This window comes from Leptinotarsa decemlineata, unplaced genomic scaffold, assembly GCF_025532065.1.
Source record: "Leptinotarsa decemlineata unplaced genomic scaffold, Ldec_3_MD MMD2_tig00000591_RagTag_RagTag, whole genome shotgun sequence".
Taxonomy (NCBI): Eukaryota; Metazoa; Arthropoda; class Insecta; order Coleoptera; family Chrysomelidae; genus Leptinotarsa; species Leptinotarsa decemlineata.
Genome location: NW_027412552.1, coordinates 2,179,894 through 2,205,151, shown reverse-complemented (window position 1 = coordinate 2,205,151; position 25,258 = coordinate 2,179,894). Strand labels below are relative to the sequence as shown.

Here is a 25,258-nt window from a genome sequence, read left to right as displayed (position 1 = left end):
TAATAATCTATAGATATGTATGTATATTTGGTTTTCCTTGAAAGGTACTTTAAAATGTTACTATATTTACATAGTTAAGGTCGTGAGATATTTTTGAATTTGTAATTTTTCTTTTTTTTGTATATTAGGCTTGCCTACTTAATAAATAAATACAATACAGTTCTCAGCTGTTTTGCAGATCAAGGAGCCCGAGAAGTGGGGATCACGTGATGTTTGTATGCGCAAAGAGGTTGCACAGAAGCCTAATCATGACTGAGAAAATACATTTTTTTCACTAACAAGCCGATTATTATTAAAAATACAAGATACGTAAAAATCATAAAAAATAAAGCACATTCAGTACTTTCATAAATATATTCGTGATTTAGGCACTCGAAAACATAAAAATTTGCAAAAATATCCAGGGCAACACAATTTTTTTTTTGTAGAACTGTGTTATCTTTCAAAAATAATTATTTAATTACTGCTCGATAGTCGATTTTGCCCATTTTCATTAAAACACTCATATGAACTCACTCAAACGACTGTTAATAACAACTGGGCGTCCAAAATGGCTGAAAATTTGGCGAATAACTGTCAACAGATGAACAACGAAATTCGCTAGCTTTTATTTAAAAGTTGAGGTTGGAAACTTTTAAGACCACCCTCGTACAAGTAACGTTTTGAATGAGACTATACTATACTGACATGTTAACGTTAGAAGCAATATACTCAAATAAATATTTGAAAATTTGGATAACTCATTTTTAAAACTCTTGAATAAAATTTGGTGAAGATTCGCTTTTACTTAAAGAAACACCACAGAAATCTCACCTTTGATAACGGCTTCCTTCTTGTGGAGTTCATCCGTAAGAACGGCTATCTGATTTTTGAGACCTTCGATGTGGGTATCTTCGAAATGAACCCTTTTATGAGACACCTCCGTTGAATTCCTCGCGTGGATCTGCGAGTGGGCGAAACCCGGACCGTTTATCGCCGATATTTCCGGTTCGAGAACCGTTTCCTCGGTGGTTCTTTTCTGCATCAGCGCGTTCGGACTCCGCTCAAGGTTGTAGCTGTCACTTCGACTCTCCATCCTCCGCATCTGGTCGAATTGACTCATTTCAATGATGCTGAACAGCTCCTCAATGCTCGTACCGCTGTTCTTCATATTCGAAAGGGTTTGCAACTCGTTTCTGTCCAAATTGAGAGACGTATACGCTTCCAACAACTTCTCCGTGTCATCGAGCTTACTGCGAAGCTTCTCGATGTCGACGTTCTTGTCCGAGATGATATTCTCGACCAAGTTAGGCACCATCCTCGCGTCTTTGCTCATCTTGCTCTTCAGCTGCTCGTTCTCGGCTCGCAGTCCCTCGATTTCCTTCTGCATCTCGACGACGATCTCGTCGTCCTTGGCCGAGCTCAACTCTTCTTCGACCAGCCGCGCCCTCTTCCTCGTTTCCTCTAATAGCGTCTGCTGCTGGTGCAGGGCCTTTTCCTTCTGCTGCAACTTTTCGCGGAGGGACGCGGTTTCGGCCTGCAGGTCGTAGATCTTCAACTCGAGCGACGTGTTGGTCTGCTTCTCGATGTGCTCCGCCCTGATTCGCTGCTCGTCCAGTCTGATCTGGAAGTCGGAGATGAGCACCAGCTGCTCCTGGATCTGCTTCTTCAGGTACTCCTTTTCGCTACCGGATTCCTGAAATCGGGAACACTCACTAGGGGTGTTTTTCATAGACAATGGTTGTAAGAGCAAGAAAAAATAAATATACAAACTGTTCCGACGATCTATAGAAAATAGATTGGCTGATGATGAAGGCAGATGGCTAGTGAAAAATGTACACACTATGAACAAATTGATAGAGTCGCCATGAGAAGTGCTCCCAGCACTGTGATTGCAAATTTCTACTTGTTTTAAAAAAAAACAGTGCTCAGCACCACTCTATCAAAACCTTTCGTTGGTTTTGCTATATTGATAACACTTTTGTTATTCAGAGCCGCGGAGAACAAGTATTAAAACAGTTTATTTCTTCGATTGACGACTTGTTTATTTTGTGGAAATTCATGTTCACTGAGGATACACTACAAACACGATGGCTAGGCTACGATGAAAACTCTTGTTGATCGTGCCATCAGAATTTGTAAGCCACACCGTCTTGAAGAAGAACTTTGTCGTTTAAACCATGCTTTACAGGCCGATGAGTTCACAAAGCATCTCAGAAGAAATACTCCAACTTGGACCAGTGGTAGACAAAGTCTTGTCTTACATGAACAAAGTCACGGATCGCATCAGAAAATAACATTGGGACCATTCACAAACTGAATAATCAAATATGCAAAACTATCAGATCGTCCAAGAATAAAAAAGAACCTCTATGTTTATGGGATTCCCTGTGGCTCAGTTTATATCCGAACTATCAACATCAGGATATAAGAACAGAAGTGTAGCTACCACCTTGTTGAACCAGAGAAATCCGAAATTGAGGAACATGTCCTCAATAAACTGTTGTCCTCAAGAAACTGTTGTCCCGTCTAATTCAACACATCAACACTCACAACTTCATAAGAAAGGCATTAAGATCTATAAGCATCCCAACAATTTCAAAAAGGCGTAGGGGCCAACAGAATGTGGTATCCGGAACTCAAGAAGGCCAGAAATGGACAAGAATACAACTCCAAGCGACATCCCACCAAGATCATACATTTCAACAAACTAGCAAAAGTGTGGACCAATCAGAAGTAAAGATTCACGTAGAGAAACATCCACCACCACCATCATCCCCACCAGTAAACATTTTATGAATGTAAAATGTACAAGGCCGGAGCCTGATAAATTGAAATTAGGTCCTTTCAATGAACATAGCTTTCTCCTTTGTCCAACCACTCCTCAGGAGATTGAAGAATATATAACTAAAACAACAAGTAAACATGCTTCTGGGATAGATGATATATGTGAAAAAGCTGTAAGGTTTGTCAAGGAAACGATAGGTTTGCCTTTAGCTCACATAATCAATGAATCTTTTTTGTCAGGACAGTACCCATTGATTCTAAAGGTCTCTAAATCTATACCAATTTTCAAAAACAAAGGATCTAGAGAGATAGTAGATAATTACCGAAATGTCTGCTTACAGAACGTCTCAATAAATTTTTGAATCAACATAACTTAATATTTGATTGTCAGAATGGATTTAGAAGGAACAAATCAACAAATACCGCCATATCTGATCTCAATACTACCGTCTATAGCTGCCTTAATAATAAACAAAATCCCATTGCTCTTTATTTTGACCTAAGTAGAGCGTTTGATACAGTTGATCACCAACTACTCTTGGAAAAATTACACCGAATTGGCATACGAGGAGTTACAAGTGATTGGATTGCTTCATATCTCCATGACAGACAACAAATAGTGGTGATAAACGGTAAAAAATCTTAAGAAAATATTGTGAACATTGGTGTCCCTCAGGGGTCTATATTGGTGCCAGTTCTCTTTACAATTTTTATAAATGATATGGTTTATTCATGCTCTGAGCCAAAAAAAATCATTATGTATGCTGATGATACTAATATTCTGATTTCTGAGAATAAATTACAGGATACTGTAATCAAGGCAAATATTTGTGCTAATGATTTTCATGAGTGGTGTGTGTTCAACGGATTGCTAGTGAATTTGTCCAAGACATTTTTTATGGTGTTTACAAAAAAAAATATAAATTATGATTTCAGTCCTCTAATAAGAGTTAATCATCAAACAATAGAACAGATGAATTACATCAAATTTCTAGGTATCAAGATAGATCAAAAAATGACATGGGATCCTCATATTAATGATCTAACAAATAAATTAAGCACAAGTTGTTTCATCATCAGGCAATTGAAAGGTACAATATCTCTGAAAACCCTTAAACTGGCTTATTTTGGAATAGTGCAATCGACAATAAGTTATGAAATAATGTTTTGGGGTAACTCTGTACATATGAATAGAGTTTTTGTTATGCAAAAAAGAATTATCAGGAGTGCACTCCAAAACATCATGTAGAAAATGGTTCAATCAACTAGGAATTCTCACAGTCCCCTCACTTTATGTGCTGCAGATCATATTATACGTTAAAAAAGATGAAAATTATTTGAGGAAAAAAAAGATATACATAATTACTGTACAAGAAAGATTATACCAGCCATACTCACGATTAGGAGTTGGTCAAGACTCCCATGTATATCAAGGTATTAAATGTTATAACAAACTCATGGCTATTCATCCTGAGTTAAGTTTAATGAGTAGGAATGAACTAAAATGATGGTTGAATGAATTTTTAAAAAACAAGGTGTTCTACTCTCTTCAAGAATTTTTAAATTGTTGATGTTCATTGTATATTTTAATATTTTACTTATCAAAAATGTATATGTATAATCTTGTGAATTTTAATTACTTTTAAGCTCTCTTTGTGACTAGTCCAATAAGTTTCATGTATTTACACTTTTTTTATGTTGTACATGTGAACTTTAGTGATGAATAAACTTCTATTCTATTCATCTTCTAAAATTATAAATACGAGTGAACATGGAGCTTGCCGGTCAGTTGTTGCTGCGACATCGAGATATAACATTCATGACTGCCGTAGTAGCAGATGAAACATTTGATTCCATTCGATTTTAAATTACGGTCCTGTCGTTACTTCTTTTGTAAATTGTTTTGATTTCTTCATATTGGTTTCATTTTTTCTGTTTGATTATTGTCACTGATGATGGGGGTTATTTCAAATGAAACGCTATAAAAATATCAACTGTGATATACCCTTGACAATATCTGTCATAAAAGACAGATCCGTATTTTAAGTAAAAAGTTGATGGTGGCCATGTCGACACGAAACGTTTTATCGAACATTTATTATTACATCGTCATAGTACACTAAAAAAAAATCTGTTTAAAATCTGTTTTTCCGTTTTTCAGCTTCGAAAACAATCACATTTTCCTTTTTTGATATACTCCGAAATAACAATTCCATTTGAAAAAAACGAAAAACAGCATTTTTGGTTTTCCCCGTATAACTTGAGAAGGGCGAGAGTCCCCGTAAATTTTTTTCAACCATTGTATTGTTCCCGATGACAGTTACCTTTTTTCCCCATTTGATCGTCTTAGTATCTGTTACAGTTTAGAATATAGCAATGTTACCACATGGTGAAAGAAACGGCCTGTATAATAAAGTCTTCTTGCTGTAATTCTGTATGTAATTATTTTCAGTCATTCTTAAAATTTCAGAATATTGCCGCAGAACAATAACAAAAAATCTAACCAACTCTCTACAATCTGTCACTTCAAACTAACCTCCACCTCTTGCCTAAGACTGAAAACTTGCATTTCGAGGTCCTTGATCCGTTTGATAGCGGCATCTTCAGCTCTGGAGTGACGCAGGAGTTTTTCCTTGAGTCTCGCGAGTTGCTGGAGTGGCACGTCGCTGTCGTCCATCTTTTTCGGGCTCCTAGGTACAATCTGAGAAAAAAACCGAAGTAGAAGCATCCCTTTACATCGACAGAGACGGTATTCAAGCAGACTTACCAAGTCTCTAGCAGAAACGTCTTCGGAAGGAGAGCTGCAATTTGTTCCAGTTGTGAAGTGAAGTGCTTCCAACTCTTTGGTTTTTATGTCCATCAGAAATTCTATCTCATACAGCTGTGAATTCGAAAAAGAAAATTAGAGGTGATATGAATAACTCATGATAAAAATAGTTCAAAAACAGATGAATGTTCATTTTTCTCAAAAAATATTTACATATTCATCAAATGCTATTTTGTTCCCTCTAAAGTAGTCCCCTTCAGGTATAATACACTTGTGCTGGTGTTTTTTCCAATCCTGAGCATTCAAAATAGCAAGCTTCACAAACTATTGAATAATCCTCTGTCAAAAAGTAAGTTTCAGGAGGAATTGCATTTCATCAAACAAATCGCTGTCAACAACGGTTACAAGATAGATATTATCGATCTCGTTTTTCTCAAAAACACTGTGAAAACAAGCCATTTTCCAAGTCTATTCCACATCACTCGTTTTTTGAAAAAGAAAGACGTGGATACGTGGTTCTTGCCTAAAACTTCATTTTGGCCAAAGGTGGAGAACCTTTTGCCAAAGAATAAAAGATTCATGAATGTGAAGACCAATTCAACATTATTTGCAAACTAGCAGACCACTATTATAATATTCATGCAGTCATTGTTCACTGCGGTTCTGGCGTTGAATTTGGTCATTATTACGTCTTGGTCAAAGAAGAAACTGACTGGTTTAAGTTTGACGATAGTCGTGTCACGAAGTGTTCTGGCGATGCATTGAATTTATTGGAGCCTCTGGAGACACCCTACATTTTGTTTTATAAGAGAGAGGACATTGTTGGATCAAGATCTTCAGATGATGTGGCGCTGCAGGTTTTTCCGGGTTTTCCTGCAGCTGAAAACGCAAATGCGCCACTGGAATCAATGAAGTGTTGTTTTTATTTTATTTTTATCGTTGTTTTAATAAAACTTTCACATTTGAAATCTATGCAAGTAGGTTAAATTAGTTAAAATTGTTAAATCTATATATTTGTACAAGTAAAACAAAGTAATTATACAATAATACATAGAGTTGTAGAAATTCTTCAGTAGAATAAAATGCATTTTTTGTAAGGTAGTCAAGTAAAGCAGTTTGGAATTTCATTAAATTTTTTTAAAACTATTTTCGTTTTATTACTATTTAAATATTTCTTTTTCAGAGTCTAAATTTTATTGTGAAAACTAATTTTGTTAAAAACCCTAATCTAAGTATTACAATACATAATGAAATTTGAAACAATCATGAAATACAAATCAATTCGGAGAACTAACATTATTAAAAAAAAAGGAAAGGAGAGAAAAAAATCACCTCAAAGGTGCTGTTTCGTTCCCTCCTGTTCATAAAAGAGGACATATGCCTCATCACTCACAAGTGATTTTGGCGAAATTGGGAACACGTGTGAATCGTTGTATTAATGCCACGTGCCACTGTATGGATGTCTGCAATAAGCTGTGTAATGCCCGTTGTAAGTAGTCCCACTGTGATTTGAAAGTGCATATAGATTATAACGACATGGAGCCACATTGTCTGCTGCATAATTGCTTTGGAATTTAGTGAAATTATATACGTTTCCAAATAGCTGAAGTGCTATATTATTTATAGCAGATGATACCCTGATAACTTGAGGAGCCCCTACCAAGAGCCAGTCGTGAGTAGGGTAATCGCAGTTCATTACCATTCCCAGTAAGATGTTTATGTATCATGTTATTTTTAAGGTAGCTTGATTTATTTTTCTTGATATTCATCGTGTTGATGAAGATATACAGTGATGGCAATGTTAAGAGTGACAGTTCAGTAAAGGTATTTCTATAGTAAAGGTATTCTCTATGACGTAGACCTGCCATACATCTTATTATCCTTTTTTGCACTGTGAATATCTACCCTAATTGTGAATATGTTGGTAATTTCCGCCAAAACGTATTTTTATCTACCTAGGTCATACATAAGTCTTACATAAGTCAAAAAAGAGGTAAACAAAAAAACCAACCTGCGAACGTACTTGCTTCAAAGCGCCTTCGCTGCCCGCCAACTCAGCTTGCACCCTGACCTTCTGCAGCTCGTTCTCCAAATGCTCGATGTGCCTGCACAGCTCCCCGACATCTGAAACATCTTTCGATAAGTCACCTTGTTCAATTTCCGAGTCGGACCTTTCGTGCTGCTCGAGCATACATTGCAACTTTTCGATGGTCTGCAAGTGTTCCTCGATCTCTTTCGACTTGGATTCAGTCTGGAACTCCAGCTCGCGGATGATGTCGCGCAACACTTTGATCTTGTCGACAGCTTCGTTCCGATCCAATTCTGTGGCTCTGCAAGCTTCGGTTTGGTCGGAGAGGAGTTTCGTCATCTCCTGCAGTTGGTGCTCGAGCTGTTCCACCTACAGAGAAGATAAAATGAAATATGATCAACGCAACTTCTCAGGAAGTTGTTATTTCCTTGCAGATATTGAAGTAGTACAAAACGTTATTATTCGACCATCAAATGTTGAGTAAAAGTTAAGTAATTGTTCAAGTGCCTTTTTTCTAAAAGCGCCATCTATGGACCACTAGACATTCTAAACTCAGGTTTCCTAAAATGGTTGATAACAAAAATCAACATCGATCGATCAGTAGAAAAACAAGTTCCGTCTCGGAGTTGAATTCACTAGAGAAATATTCAACTAGATAAAACTAGAAATATACAGGGTGTCATTCAATCAATATTATATCCCATTACGTAAGAAAGAGCATGAAAATACGTGGGTGGTCCTAGAAGTACCCGGCCCAACAAAGAGAACAAGACATTTTGGAAAACATTTATTTAATTTTCAACAAACTTTCCTTGCACCTCTATACACTTTTCCAAGCGACGTTCAATAAGTTCAATTCCGTTTATATAACTGTCTTACCAACATCACTTCTTCATCGTTGGAAAATCTTTGACCGCTGATCCATTTTTTCAAGTGTGGGAACAGAAAATAATCCGAGAAGGCTAAATCTGGCGAATAGAGTACACCACGTAGCAATTCAAACTTCAATTCGTTACATTTGGTCATTGCGGCCATTGCAATAGGTTCACATAATACTCGCCGTTGATATCTGTATCTGTACAGTAGAAAGGGTGAGAGTAGACTCACATCACTTAGGCCACCATTGTACATCCTCCCGAGGAGTTGTCCTCCTAGGTCATCGTCCTTCCTGTCCTTTCCAGGAAGGTGGAGACATCTCCTTTATATCGGCAGGTGTAGGCCAAGACTCGCCGAATACACACTCTCTTTGGCAACCTTGAGGTGTCTCACGGTGGCCTCCGCGAAGGTTTTACAAGGTGCAGCGATATTACTGTCTTGGCGCGGCTTCTTCAACCTACTTGGGGTTTCCTCCGTGGAGGTGCACAAGTGAGGGAGCTTTCCAGCAGGGGCAGCTGGTTCCTTGCCTTTATTCAAGGCGGAGCTCTTGTCGCCCGTCGCAGGAATTGCCCTTGCTGTTGAAGGTGATCTGCTATGTCCAGTCTCATTCCAAGCGGAAGATTGGGGTGGACATTTCTGTTCATCCCCAGCCACCGTCTTAGACTGAGGTGAGCACTTCTGTCCAGCCTCGGGATTGGTTTATGTTTTTGTTGTTTCTGTTTTTATGTTGTTTCATTCATGTGTGTTCCCACGAGTAGCAAGGGAAGAGTTGGTCACCTCTGGCAGAGCCCCGCATTACCAGAGGTAGGCTGATCACAATGAGGTTCCGCCCAGTTTCCCAAGGGGATCGTTCGTGACCGCATATCACCCTGCGGCCATTCAGCTGTCGGCACGATTCCTTACACCTTAGGCTGGTCTACGATGGCATGTTTTGCAAAGCCTTTTGGGGGGTTTTAGTTCCCCTCATCCTACTTATTTCTGCCACTGACCAGGAGTCCGGCGACCCCGTCCGTAAGGCCACATTGGCTTTCCGGACAAGGCCTCCAGTTCCCTGGCCGTTCCCCTATCCACCACCTTCGGACGCGCCCGATAGGTAGCCCAACCCACGGGCAAACACGACCTTGCCTGCAGATGAAACGGTCTTCGCCTTCTTTGGAGGCGCTTCTCCCTGAGTCCACTGTTTTGATTGTTCTTTTGTCTCGGGTGTAAAGTGATAGATCCATGTTTCATCCATGGTTATGAAACGACGCAACAATTCTGCTTTGTAGCTGTGAAACTTCGTTAAACACTCGATTGAAACATCTTTACGACACTGTTTCTGCTCGAGTGTGAGCAAACGCGGCACCCATCTTGCACACAGCTTCCTCATGTTCGAATTTTTAAATAAATGACCACTAAGTCTCCTAGCTCGCGTACTTTCAGTCGACGATCATTCAGTACCGCTTTGTGGAATTTCTTCACCGTTTCTGGAGTCGTCACCTCATTTGGTTAGGCTGAGGCCTTTCAAATAAAAGTATTGTGCCACATAACGATGACCAATATTCTCCATTTTCACAAATTCGCCGAAAATGTTCGCTAATGATGGCTGCCAAACAAATGCAGCGTCTTCAAACTTGAAACATATGCTTTATAGATTGTGTACTTTCCAGAAGAAAAGTAGATCTGCAGGCTTATGCAGATGACCTTGTCATCCTGGCAAGGTCCACGTCGGGAAGGGTAGCTTGTAATATCCTCCAAAGCACGTTGGACGTGGTTCACAGTTGGTGCCTGAGGGAGCAGATATCTGTCGACCGCAGCAAAACTGTGTTAATTGGACGATCTGACGCCAATTTCCCTCAATGGTGAGGTCATTCCATTTGGAACGGAGGTGAAATATCTTGGCATTGTCCTTGATGAAAGACCCACCTGGAACGCTCACTTGGAAAAAGTTTTACACAAAGCCAGACTGTCTCTATGGACATGTCGAAGGATTTGTGGTAAAACTTGGGGTTTAGGTCCCAAACAAATCCATTGGATTTATGTGATGATTGTCAGACCAATGATCACGTATGGTGCAAATGCTTGGTGGCCGAAGGCTTTACAGAAAACAGCCCAAGCGAAGCTCTCTGGCTTACAGAGACAGGCTTGTCTGGCTATCAGTGGTGCCATCAGTACCACACCGTCAGCGACCATGGAGATCCTTCTAGATCTACCTCCTCTCCACATTTTTCTGGAGAGAGAGGCTAGATGGGCTGCATACAGACTTGTGCACATTGCCAATTGCACAAATCAACTAAATGCCTCCAACTGTCAACTACGAACTGCCTCATAAAGTACTATCCCCGAGTAGAGAGGACTGGATCCTCCGGGAGAAGGAAATATTAAGAGCAGATAGTTGTTGGTTCACAGATGAATCAAAACACATTCATGTTCTAGTGCAGGTGTCTTCAGTCGCAGACCCAGGACAGAGATATCTACCTGCTTAGGAACTTATGCGGCTGTATTTCAAGCGGAAATTTACGCTATTGAATTCTGTGCTGACAGATTCAAAGAATCCAACCTCATACCCAAGTCAATAACAATATTCTCGGACAGTCAAGCGGCGTTGGAAACTCTTGGCTCCTACCGAGCAACGTTTAAATTGGTAGCAAATTGCCAAAAACGACTCTCCTCGATAGGAAGACTCAACAGATTGGCTCTGTTTTGGATTCCTGGCCTTACTGGCCTGGAAGGCAATGAGGTTGCTGACTCCCTTGCAAAGGAGGGTGCTGCAAGCAACTTCATCGAACGAGAACCTGTCATTGGCATCGATTTAGGCTTTGGCAGACAAAAATTGAACACCTAGATGGCAAGAAGACTTATGGACTTCTGGCAGAATCTCCAAGACGTTTATTCACCCTTCGAAGCTTGATACCAAACAGTTGTTGGACTACAGTAGGGATGAACTACGGTGTCTAACAGGCCTTCTTACAGGCCTCCGTCACTTGAATCATCATATATAGAAACTTGGACTGTCGGAAGACAGTGCGTGTCGCTTCTGTTTGGAAAATGATGAAACAGCAGAGCATATACTTTGTGCCTGTCCGCTGGAGACCGAATCAGGTTCTTAGAGTTCTTACCATCTGACCTGAAAGACCACTCACCATACAAACTAATCGGCTTCGTTAAGAAGCTGGGGTTCATTTGGCCGAGTGTGAATAGGTGTGAGCCACAATAAACCCTTGCGTGTTACGGTGGAGGGTAGAATAGACCCACTCACTTCAGATCTAACCTAACCTAACTTTCCAATATCGTCAGGCCGGGTACTTCTGAGACCACCCTGGTATAATGAAACTGTCAAAATTGGTAAATAATAAATAAAAATTAGTGGAAACAAAACAACAGGGAGAGTATCTTTAGAAGTCAAAGGAAATAAATTTGCATATCAATTGAAAATGGTTACTTATAATCTATGTCCTGCTGGAAGAAAATCGGCTGAAAGTGAAATTTCTTTTGGATAGTTGTGAAAGTCCTTCTCAACATGTAGTGTATTGTTTTGAATATTAGACTTACTGTTTCTAAAATAAAATAATCCTTCAATATTTCATTTGATCTACAGATATATTTATAGTTGAGATTGTAACACATATTTGATATAGAATACTCAACCAAAAATAATACGAGGTTCCATTCCAAATACCTCTAAAAGCATAACCCTTCAACACTAACTTTTTGTGAAAGTCTTTTGTATATAATCCAACTATAATGAAATATATGTTCAAATTGGAACAACATTTTAAAGAAGATCTATTTTTGTGATATCTTACTGACTAATTAGACTATCTCTTTCTGAAAGATTTTCATTGCATACGTTTTCGAAAATAAATGCAATTTTCAGTCCTCTCTTCCAAATCATAACCACAATACTTGAAAGATCTAATCGTACCAAACGTTCATAGAACTTCTTTGTATGAAAAAAGCGTAGAGTAGTGGGTGTAAATTATACAATATGCTTCCAATAGCTCTTAAGAATTCCCCAAATATTAATGTGTTCAAAAGTCAGCTGAAAAAAATGCTACTTCAAAGGACTTGTTACACCATTCAAGAATTCACCAATCAACTAACCTGAGATCTTGAGCTTTAGCACATTTGGTTGAAGTGTTTACTTTCAATACTTGAGAAATTGTGTGTTGATTATATTTTATTGGCTTTTTTATGGTCTATAACTAGTTACATTTATATTTTTATATTTATATGTTACTTTTATTACTTATGGATTTTTATCACAGTTTGTGTTATTGTGTTGTTTATATTATTTTGACTGACTTAAAATATGGTTACATATTATTTGGACTGACTTTTATAACATGTTTACATGTAGTTATTTACATTTATATGTTTTTACATTTACTTTTACTTTTATAATTGACATTTTCTTTGTTTATTGTGCATTGATTTCTGTTAACTGTACTTTTCAAGCAAAGAATTTTTTTTGTTTTTTTTTGTAGTTTAAAGGTGTCGACTACGAGGTCATTGGCCTTCTATCAGTATGTTCATCATTTGCTTTCTTGTTAAAATATTTGAGTATAGCCCAATAGCTTTCATAAATTTTATAATTCTATCCAGACTTTCATTATAATCTTTCAAACATTCCTTCATAGAATTTGGTATTTCAAATAAATATTATTATTAGTTGAACTCGGGATTTTTTCAGATAATAAACAGTTATAAACATAGAAAATGTCCCAAAAAGACATTGATGTTGCTAGACAAAACATTTCAAGGGTCTTTTCCAGCATTGTGAAAAAAGTCATAGGTTTTTCCATAGAAAGATCACAATGAGAAGTACAATTGATGCCCAAAGAAATTTTTGATAACGAATGATTTAGAAGAAACATCTCCATTTTTTCACATCTGCAAGATTAAGATTAAGGCAAAAACGTCAGTCATTTCTGAGAATTTAGTGCCTACTATTTTGGAATTATAGTATAGTCGATACTTCAGGACTTTTAGAATAATTGTATTGAGATCCCTTCTCAAATTGTGAGAATGTCGATGAAAAACCAAAAGGATATTCAAAATAATCCGCAAGTACTCATCTGTCAGGCAACAAGTCTGTGGAAGCGAGTAGAAATGTGTTAAGACATTTTTTTAAAGAAGTAAATCAAAGATGTTGCCGTCAAAAGGCGGGTTCCCGAAATTTATTTTTTTAATGTTGGAAAAAATATTTTGCAAAACAACTTTTCCTCGAAAAGAGCTGTAAGAGGCCGAAATGATTCATTCTGCTATGACTCAGCTTTTCTTCAAAAAAACTATTCAGATTCAATTCTTATTGTTTTTCTGTTTGTCTTGAAGGAACTAAAATCCGTTATAATACTCACCTAGTACAGTTGTCGAAAAGCAACAAAAATTACTTATACTTTTATGAGAGGCTTCCTAGGTTGCCCGATCTTATTTGAGCAGATCATGGAAAAATCCAAAAGAACAGTCTTTACAACAATCGTCACCACAAATGGGTGATTTTCAAAGGACTAGTGTCAACTACGAAATATTAGTAAAGAAAATGCTTTATGAAGAAGCGTTAAAGTAGCGGACAAAAGAGTAAGCATTATCGATAGAGTGTTCAATATCCAACACACTATACTAACATGTTTTTCACCCAATATACACAGCAAGAGATTAACAGACTATCACATCGCCCAGCTCTTGAACAGGACGACTTGAATGCTACTTTCCTACAGTCGGACTCAATATTTACTAGAGAAACCACAATATAAATAACCAGTCAAATAGGCAGTTAAAAATAAACATCCCTGTGTGTGTGTGTGTTGATTCCCAGAGACACAGGTTGTGAGAAGAGTGCAAAACGCGTTTCCTCCATTCTAATTATACGCCGCCGTTGAACCGAAACGGGATGAAATATACTGGGCGAGCAAAAACGTGTGTTACCTCCAAAACTGTAACGCATCAAAATTGTTTGAATCTGTGAATCAAAATGAAGGAAGGAAGGCTACTTTTTTAAGTAGCCTCGAATATGACAGTCATTCGTTTGACGTTTGACATTTATTGATGTTTTTAGAAAACCTAATTTTAGAACTTAAGCTTTCTTTGTACAAAAATGGTGTTAATATTCACTAGATACAACGTTAAACATGGTGTCAAACTGAAGAAACACAACATATAATTCACAATCACAGCTGAATGCATATACATATATGCATTCGAAAGAAAAATGGACTTTGGCAACGTTGCCAAAAAATATACAATTAGCTGGAATTTCACTTCGTTGGTCATTGTATTTCTCCAGTTCAACACAAGTGTTAGACTAATAGTATTACCTGTAATTCTGTGCATCTATTTTCTCTACAGCAAACACATTTCACCTGTAAAGCACCCAAAAAATGAAAACACATGCGAAAGTGAATCAATAAAAGGTGGGTTTTGTGCTAGTGAAGGAGTTCACGGTAAGGTTTTTCGGTAAGACAATTATTAGAAAACATTTCCAAAAGGTTTCACAGTCAATAAATGTGGATTGAACATATATTTCAGTATACAATTTGTCAAGAAAGTAACGGAAATTGATCATTTAAAAAGCCCGCGTAAAGGGATTGTCAAAATAATTTTTGTAGCTAGGTTGGAACAACTGTCTTCCCTACTCATGTGGAGTTTGAGCTCTACCCATCAATTAGTTTGTTTACAGTACTCAATTTGTTAATTAACCTCAAAGGTGTTCTGCAGCTTTGGCAATGGAAAAAATATCGAACAAAGAATTTGTATAAATTTTTCCATTGCAAATGGAAGCCCGTGACTTAAAGCGCTGAAAATGTAGCATAAGAGATGCAGTGGAAGATTTGACTAGCTCTGGTCGGCCATCAGCATCTTCAATTGAACTTTACATCGATAAAGTGAAGAAATTGGTGACTGAAAACCATGGTTTAAGTCTGAGAGTGGCAGCCGCCGAAATTTTAACACCTAACGAATCAATTCCATATAATTTTAAACGATTTTTTGAGCATGAAATCCGTTGCCGATCGACTAGCGCCAAGAGACCCGGATTTTCTGCAACAACTCAATCATGTAAAGGTCGCCAAAGAAATGTTAGAACGAGCCAATTCCGAACCAATATTAATAAAACGTATTGTAACTGGTGATGAGACATGGGTTCACGAATCTGATATACAAACCAGACAAAAAGCTTCGGACCTGCGCCTTCCAACTGGGCCTGAACTGAAAAAAGCTCGTCAAAGCCGAGCAAAAGTGGAGATAATGTTAACAGTTGTTGAACACTCAATTCTTGCCAGAAGGTCAGACATTAATTGAAGAATATTATCTGAGCATTTGAGAGAGCAAATTCGTCGAAAAAGACCAAATATGTGGGAAGAAAACTCATGGATTTGTATCTCGATATCTCACGAGGCTCTCACTGTAAGCGGGTTTCTGGTCAAAAACTCTAACAACCACCGTATTCACCTGATATGGCTCCGGCTGATTATTTCTTTCCCTAAAACTCCAGTTACCACTTCGAGGCACCAGTTTTCAGTCAATAGTCGACATAAAAGAAAATTCACAGCGAGTACACGAGTCGATTAAAGTAACTGGTGAAAGTGGCGATCCGTTCACAGCATTCTAGTAATTCCATGATTACTTCTATAGGTGAGTTCGTTCTTTCTTCCAGGTCCTCGTCTTCGAATAGCTTTCTCAGTACGATTTGAAGTGTTTCTTCGACAGGAACGTTGGCGTAATGGTGTAACTAATGACAATCACCATGAAACATTGTCAACTACTTTCAAACAACCTATCATTGATTTTTCTTTGCCAATAAAAACTCCATTTTTTATCACCGACAAAAAACAACAAAGATAACTTTCGGGGTAATACATTTTTTATATTAATGAATTAAAGTTCTAGTGTTGCCAAAAAAATTATGTTAAAAAATGCATTCACTGAGCTCTCCACGAAACCGTCAAAATGACATATATTTTTTTTTCAAAAATCATAACCGCTTTTAATGACAAGACCAGGGGTCCCCAAACTTTGAAGCCTTCGGGCCATAATGATTTTTTCAGTTTGTTCCAAGGGCCAATTTCTGCCCTTAACTTTTTATACTAGGATAGGATTTCTAGACTAGGATAGTCGCAAAGTGCGTGACCTAAGCAAGCTTACGTTTTTTTGCATTCAATTATTATTGTGTATTGTGACACTTAACGACATCTAGTGGCGAGTAGTGGTACTATGTACTATCTTTTTCAGCTACCCGCTAGGTGGCAATTAAATATTTGGAATTACCGCGTTGATTCGAGAAAGTTCTGGTTCTAGCTAGTGTATTCCGATTACCTCGAGATGGCAGTAATAATTGCATATAAAAAGGCTAGCGGCGCAACTGCGAGTTAGTCTGCGTAGGAAAGGCGAAGGAAGCGAAAATGTCTATTGTGAAATAAAGTAACAGCCGTCAATAAAGGTATTTTGATTTGACTTATTGTTTTTATGTGTGATTTGTTAGTATGGAAAAGAAGCGAAAAATCGACAGTGAATGCAGAACGTTCCATGAGACAGAGTCTTCCACTGGAACAATTTGATAATTTGCATAAATTTGCTCGTGGGTTGTTTTCTGTTTTGGTACTACCTACTTGTGTGAGAAAACGTTTTCCAAGATGAAGTACACAAAGAATGTTTACAGATCTCAATTAACGGATGAGCATCTTAAATCTCTTTTGATAATTGGTACAAGTAAAATTGATCCACAACTACAAAGTATTGTCGGTGGAAAATCACAATTACATAAATCTCATTAGTGTTTTTGTTTTACTGTGATTCATTTCAATTATTTGTTAGTTATTAATATGCTTAAACTTAGATACTTAAGTTAAGTTTTCTTTGTCATCATTTCTGTCGTTAAGTTTTACCTTGCAAGTAAATGAAACCGAGTAATTATCATTCTGTTTTTTCTTCTTCAACTTATCACAGCAATAGTAACAACAATTAGGTAACCATTGGCTGTCGCGGGCCAGATTGATGATATTAAATCATTGGCTGTCGCGGGCCGGATTGATGACACTGGCTGGCCGGATTTGGCCCGCGGGCCGTAGTTTGGAGACCCCAGGACTAGACAATTGTTTTTAACGGGTGAAATAAATGAATTATTGGTGATTGTGAAGTTTACGATATAACTTCTACTTTCTTCAAAGTTCAACCAAAAGTGTTTGGAACACTATGGCGCCACCTAGAGGCCACCTCGAAAAATGCATTGTTACGAATATTAGACAACTACTTCCACATCAACCGAAAATATTACAAAAATCTCTTCGGCCTATTTTATTTGAAAACCGTTATCAAAAAAAAATGTTCAAGCTGTTAGAAGTGTCAAGCAAAAAGCACAAGAACCGAAGCGGCGACAACAACCAAGCAAACTTACTTCCGCAGCGACCCTTTCGCAATTGACCCTCTCCTTGTCCCTCTCACGCAACTGCCCGACCAACGCCTCCATTTTCTTCTGCGCCTCGTCCCTCTCCTGTTCTCGTTCGGCGGCCTGTTCCTCCAAGAATTTTTGGGTCGTCCTGTACTTCTTGTCGGCAGCTTCGATCTGTTTTACAAAGCAAACGGAAAATTCAACACAGAGCAGCGAAGCTAAGCTAAAAGGTTTAATAATAATCACCAGCTGGGAGGTTTTTCTCATCAATCCTCACTGTATTGAGTAATAATAATATTGTCCGAAAAGAGGAGGAGAAATTAATTACATATCAAAATGTTCTCTTCAACTCCGCAGCCTCTATCCAGACCATTCACTTAAGATTATTGTTATGATTGCTAGAGACCTTGGTTTCATTTTGGAGTGTCAATATGACAAAATGGTATTGGATGGATGAAGCCTGTAAAATCGTCAGGAGTTCAGATCCCCTTCTCTGCATAGTTCCCAACCATGAGAGAACAGGAAGTGGAGAATTTCTCATTTGGGGTAGCTACTCAAGAGGCTGATGAGCTCATCACGAAGTGATAACAACTCCGGTACAGAGTTGGAAACCGTTCATCAAAAACCCCACATAAAAGCCGCAGAGATCACTTCACCTTTGAGGCAATACAAGGATAAGCCAATGCAAGGGTTTGCAAGGGCAATGCAAGACCTTGGCTCATCAAAGCTCCTGATCTTTGCTCTTCTTAGATCGAGTGGGCTGGAGTCGGAAATTGAGGGGTTCATCATGTCCTGACATGATGGTGTTTTTGACTGTAATCGGGCGATGAATGTAGAGACAGAACGGAAGCGAAGCTAAGCTAAAAGTTTCAATAACTGTTAGTTGGGATGTTGTTTTTAGTAATGATAATATCGCCCGAGAAGGATGTTGCGTTAATGGCCATGGTACGATTGCGCACGGCTGGTGTAAACCTCGAAGTAGGAATGGGTCAATTGAGGCTGGACCTGTGGCGAGAAGCGCTTACTGCGCAACCTCTGGTGCAGGCAACAAGCGATGCAATTGAACCCAGGTTTGTGTTAATAAACCCTACAAAATAAAAATTAAGAAGAACATAGAGTCAGATGATACAAATGCAATACGGATTTACACAGACGGCTTAAAAACCAAAGAAGGCTCAGGATGTGGAGTGTACTCCAGATAACTAAGCCTAAGAATTAAGTGGGGAATGGGAAGAAATACCAGCGTGGTCCAAACAGAACTGGCTGGTATCTCAATAGCCACAAAAGAAATAACCAAGAAAGGAATTTCTGGCAAAAACATAACAATCTGACTGGCCACTGTCAACTAAGGAAACACCTGCATAATATGGGGCTAGTGGACACACCTCTATGCAGGATGTGTGAACAGGAAGATGAGACTGTCAGGCATGTCCTCTGCGAGTGCCCGGAGTTTTCGTCAATAAGAAAGTGTGTGTTCGGCGAATCTTGACCTACACCTGCCGATATAAAGGAGATGTCTCCCAGTGACCTGTCCATCTTCCTGGAAAGGACAGGATGGACGATGACCTAGGAGGACAACTCCTCGGGAGGAAGTACAATGGGTCACATGTGGCCTAAACACTGTGGGCTTACACTCAACCTCCCTACTCTACAGATACAGAATATTGTCCTTGAAGAGGAGGAAAAACGGGTGAAAGTAATATAGCTACAAGGGTTCTAAGCAATTCCTTATGGAAAAACGCGTACAAATTCCAGGTCCATTCTAGCGATTTCACGACCTTCGACCTTCAAAGCCCACTTCAGTGAAGTGAAGTGTTCCAGAAGTCGCCTTGTTGCCGTACTGATTTTTATTTCCCGCTGTACGCGCGGTAGCTTCTGATTGGTCGACTGGGTGACGGCAGAAGTGGGAGCGACTACGTCACATGTCTCTTTTCCACTCACTAACGCCTCTCTCTGAAATACTTACCAACGACGAGACACGTGTGACCTTGAAGTGCGCTCTGAAGGTCGTAAGGTCGCCAGAATGGATCTGTTCAAATATGCACGCGTTTTTCCATAAGGGATGGCTTAGAACTCTTGTAGCTATATTACTGGTGAAATATCGAAATTTTCTCTTCAAATTCCGCAGCTTCTATCCAGACCACTCTGTTAAGATGGTTGTTTTGTTTATTGCAGTCCTTCGTGGAATGATGTTCACTCTACTCTCAGATTTCAAGAGAATGCCGGCTTTCCGCAATAAGGCAGACATCTTGGCCGAACAAATACAGAAAGCCGTCATTCTTGGCTCACTGCGTCTGCTGAGGGCACATGCTTCTTGGACTCAATGATCACTTAGCATCTTAAACTTCGGAAAAAATAATAAAAATCGATAATGACCTGTTGTGAATTGGAGACTTCCTAAGAAACGTCCTTCCGACTGTCACCAATATTATCTTAGAGCAGAGGATTCGTTTTCTTGTCAACAGCGAGCCTTGATTGGAATTTTGTCAAAGGGTGAATTCTTCCTTAGCCTCCTTTTCACAAGCTTTGATTCAATTTGCAATGTCCGGATGTATGTATGTTAGTATGGGTCAAATTTTGTAACTGAATTTTGAAGCAGTTATGCCCAAAAGTTTGAGCTGAAATTTTGCATACAAATCAAGTTTACATGACAATGCATGGTTATCCAACATGACAGACCGCTCAAGACTAGTTTGTTTTCATGCACCCCCATGATATGAATATCAAACGAAATAGTTTACTGCTTACTGGAAAGAATACAAAAAATAACAAAGAATGTAAACTTTCACGACCGGAGATAAACTGTGTGAAAGCTACTTTCCGGGTTTTTTAGCCGTGGTGTGAAGGAAACAAAAAATAATTAGTCCCAAGACGGGACTAGTTTTTTATGCACAGGTTTTGCTGAAAAAAATTAGGAAAATAAAATGACCCCATTTTCAATTGAATATAGTGGACTATGACACAGCCGTAATATCCAGTCATCGGAGATATATCAAACCCGGAAAATAGTGACAATGGTGGTCTATGTTTTGTATGCACCCCCATGGTATGGACATCTAAACGGGTTCAAGAGGAAAATCAAAATGGCGAAAAACAAGTAATCTCCATATCAATTTGAAAGAGCCATAATTCGGAAAAGGTTGGGGATATTTTGGTGGTACTTCAAAGGTACTTGAACTGATATGCAACAATGACACATTCATTAACTTAAATGTATCATAAAGAACGTGTAATGTGATACATTGACGACTTACATCTAGTGGAAAACCAGGGCCCAAACAACGCATTCAAGATTCAACACTAGATAGCGCTGTTTCGACCCGAAGTGGGTTTCATCAGTGGTACTAGGCTGAGGAAGCTTGCACGTTTGTGGGTAGGCCTAGCACCACTGATGATACCTATGGCAGGTCGAAATAATGCTGCTTGATGCACAATCATAAATGTGTTGTGTTTAGGCTCTGGTTTTCCAGTAGTTGCCTTGCGGTTTAGGCAGCAGTGAAAGAACTGATGATATGTCCGAAATTTAACCCATTAGCCAGAATTAGCTTGCTTGCTCGAGGAGGAAACAAATTATAACTCACCTTACGAATAAAAATGATTAGAGCAAAAACCCGACTATTTCAATTATTAAAAAAATATTTAGGACTTGAGCTTCCCCGGCGCCCTAAGGGAGATTAAAATGAAGAAAAAAATTTAAAAAAAATGTCTCCTGAATAAAAAAAAAAGGAATCCATCTCTGTCCGACGGTATTTTCTAACTAAAATGATGTAGAATGAGGAAAAGCTATAACATTTTTTTTTTCATAAATTGTCAAAAATTCCCGAGACGCCAACGTTTTCTCATATGTTATATATATTTTTTTTTTGTAGAGGGAATGAGAAAAAATATAAATGATCGCATATCGAAAAATATTGGAAAACAACAGAGTTATGAATTTTTAAAAATTTGACTTTTTTGAACTTTTTAAAAATTCTAGACTTTTATTTGCAACATAAGTAGCTGAAATTTTATATAAACTATCACAGAAAAAATCGGCGACTTGGGAAAAAATTGATATTTAACAATATGTTTCGTTAGTTTAAACAAATAATATATAGAAAAAGATGACACTGAAACCTTTGGCGTAAAATAAATCCAAAACAAGTATTTTTCAGGAGATGATGTAAAATTTCATCTCCTGAAGACGCCAACTTGGTTGATGAAAAACGCGTCGAGTGGGGTATTACAGTTCAGGTGTTCGGAAAAAGTGCCCGTTTTGGAAATAACATGTAGTATATTTATTTGAGATTTTTTATATGTAAATAATTACAGACGAAAACAATAATTACACAAAATATAAATTTTTGAAATATATAAATTTAATTCCACATACCATTATCAGTAGAACTGCACATAAAGTAAAAAAGAAAAACACCACAGAAAAATGAAAATAGATATGGGCATCTACTTGGACGAGCATCAACTTACTTATATCTAATAAGTAATGGAAACAAAAAATCAACATTATTAAAATATGAAAAACTTTAAACTGATATACCTACAATTAATGAACTGAGACTAATGGAAATACTGTCTCTAGTTTCAGATTAGCTGCATACTTCCAAACTTCCATGTCCGTTATTATTCCGTTTTGTACAAAAAAAATTGTTCACAATTTCAATTGGGTTGTGGCTAATATCCCGACCATACGGTACAAAATATTTTTTTTATTACAACTCCAGTTATAATAAACTGGATACATATTATAGATTCAGATGGGAGATGTGAAGCTGAAGTGTGGGTACAAAAATTACATTCACAAAAAAACTGTGATCTTTTGTGCGAAAATAATGTATTAAAAAAGCGTCTAAAGAGAACATCGATCTTGGACAGATGAGCTCTTGAGCACACGGAATTTCAAACGGTATTTCAAGTAACAAATGAACTATTTTCTTCAATAGTAATGTAATGACTTTCAAATACATTTGGTGCATCCCGTGAAGACCAGATTATGTGTGGTTTCAATATGAGGACCATGGAGTGAGCGACATCTAGATTCTATAATTTGAATGTCAAACTCAGGAAAACATTATTATCACAAGAAACACTCAAATATGAAGCTGTATTTATGAACGCTTGATTAGCAAGTAACGATTAACAAGTGACATTTATCAATTATAAGTTGAACTTCACGTTTTCTGGTGGATATGTTTATCCAGAAAAACTCAGTTATCAAGTAATAAGTAAACGATGACCAACTTTTAACTTTCTTATTTTAATTGCACAAATTTCCTCACTAGTTCATATCTATTGCGCAAATAATCGCTGTGGGATAACTTAACCTAAAAATTTTCCAAATTTCTTATCACCTTCAATCGTGTGTAAAATATTTCAGTAATTTCCGGGTCATTCTCCATATTAATTATCTCAGATCAATGTACCATAATCCCGTATTTACCTCTATTGATAGAGAAACACAAGATCAAATAGTGCAGAAATCTATTGGGTGCAGTATCGCTGAGAGCGAGGTCAGTGCATCCACCTGAGGAAATCCCAAACTTATGCAACAGGTATGGCATAAGGTTTGTTCTGGTTCAACAAAATTCGGGTTCTAGGACGTCAGAATTATGCGCAGTTGATATAGAGCGTTCTGGTTTCGACCGCGAAATGATCCTAAACTGCTTTGAACCGTCCCGAATCGTTCTTGCTCTCGAGGCTGAACTATTGAGAACTGTTCCAGTTGCTCATGCGCATTCATGTGGAAATTTGTTTGGGATATTTGCTAGGATGTTTTTTCATTTATTTGATTTGAATAATTGATGATTGAGGGTAGATAACATTTGAACTGACTATAAGGATACGCTACATAACAAAATGTACATGATCAATAGCCGTGGTCGTCAAATTGCGGCCCGTGGCCAGTATTTTTGCGGTCCGCGACAAAGTTGACAGCAAATCGGGGGCGTGCTTATTAATTTTTGAGAGGGTTAAGAATGAAAGAAAAATTCTTAGTACAATTAGTTAAAATATTCATACACATTTTTTATTTATTTCATTAAAACTTTGCAATATCGTAATTTACCTAATCGCTGTAGTCATTAGGTGGGCCTTATGAAAACGGAGTAATAATCGTGGTAATTATAGTAGGTACCAAATAAATTAACAATATTAATAAAAAACACTATTTTCACTATTGGGTTGCAGCAATTGATAAGTGAACTCTTTATAACTATTCTCAAGCTTTCGAGTAACTTAAAACTCATCGTCAGGGGTACTAGAAAATACAAATTACAAATTTTTGATAATAGAATATAATATAAATGTTTGCTCCTCTTTTAAAACATGATGCATGCATTTCTTTCAGTCTTCTGCAGAAACAGTTCGAATAGCTTCTTGTAGGTGATGTTGCACGTCCACTAATTTAAATGTTCTGTTTTCTCGTGCCACATATCCTTTTACTTGCGCCCAGATTAATTCTATTGGGTTTAATTCGCAGTAGTATGGTGGTAACCTTAAAACTGTAATTCCCCGACTTAACGCCATTTCATCCACTGCGAATTTTTTATATTTGTCTGTGTGTAATTTTGTTAGCTGAAGTAGTTCTGCCTTTAAACTATCTTTGTTATATTGGATGTTCTTATTAATCAACCATTCTTGAATTGCTGCTTTTTTCCATGATTGTTTCGGTAATGGTTCTAAATGTCGACTATGGTATGGGGCATTGTCCATGACGATGACAGACCCAGGTTCCACAAGTTGAATGATGCCTTCAAACCATTTTTCAAACACCTCCGCAGTCATCTCTTCATGATAGTCGCCTGTTTTCTTAGATTTAAATATTAATTCACCATTTGGTAAAAATCCACTGTCGCTTCCTATATGCGTAACTATCAGACGACTACCTTTTCCAGATGGCTGTTTTAACCCAACTGACAAAGCTTCAATAAAGGCTTGTCGTGCACTTGTTATATTACCATCCTGCCATACTTTTTTGACCGTATGCCCTTGGTTAACCCATGTCTCGTCCATGAAGTACTTTTTTTTTTTGAGCTTCCGAAATTCGTCAATTTTTCTTAGATAGTTTCTTCTCCATGCTATTATTTCTTGACGTTCAATGAGAATGCTTTTCCTGTCAACTTTTCCGTACGTAAATTTCATTCCGTGTACAAGTTTCCTAAAAGTTTCTTTACCTATTTTTGAGACCAATTCATGATCGCTAAGTGCCTCCAGACCTGTTTGTAGTGTGGGCAGCTCATTTCTGAAAAAGAAACTGTGAATAGTTCTGCGTATACTGGTTTTGGCTTCTTCATCAACTGTGATTTTTTTTCGTCCGCTACTAGTTTTTGGCGTTTGTACGTCCCCATGAATTTCTGCTTCTCTTAGTATTTTGTAAATCGATGATTTTGGTACACCGGTATAATCAGAGCACATATCAACTAATTTATCTTTTGTAATTGTGGAACTTAATGATGTAGAA

General features: G+C 37.9%; 1 protein-coding gene across 8 annotated transcripts in view; it reads right to left on the bottom strand.

Moving 5' to 3' along the window:
• Plp (Pericentrin-like protein) overlaps window positions 1-25,258 on the bottom strand; it is a 70,250-nt gene that overhangs the window by 20,487 nt on the left and 24,505 nt on the right. For 2 of the 8 annotated variants that reach the window (XM_023164141.2, XM_023164147.2), the window contains 6 exons: window positions 17,809-17,976; window positions 14,735-14,779; window positions 7,545-7,931; window positions 5,534-5,647; window positions 5,303-5,467; window positions 814-1,675 (listed from right to left, as the gene is read on the bottom strand). In XM_023164141.2, the coding sequence (XP_023019909.2) occupies window positions 814-1,675; window positions 5,303-5,467; window positions 5,534-5,647; window positions 7,545-7,931; window positions 14,735-14,779; window positions 17,809-17,976 (1,741 nt within the window). The remainder of the gene's footprint in view (window positions 1-813; window positions 1,676-5,302; window positions 5,468-5,533; window positions 5,648-7,544; window positions 7,932-14,734; window positions 14,780-17,808; window positions 17,977-25,258) is intronic. The other 6 variants (XM_023164144.2, XM_074174561.1, XM_023164142.2 and 3 more) reach the window with 6 other exon arrangements.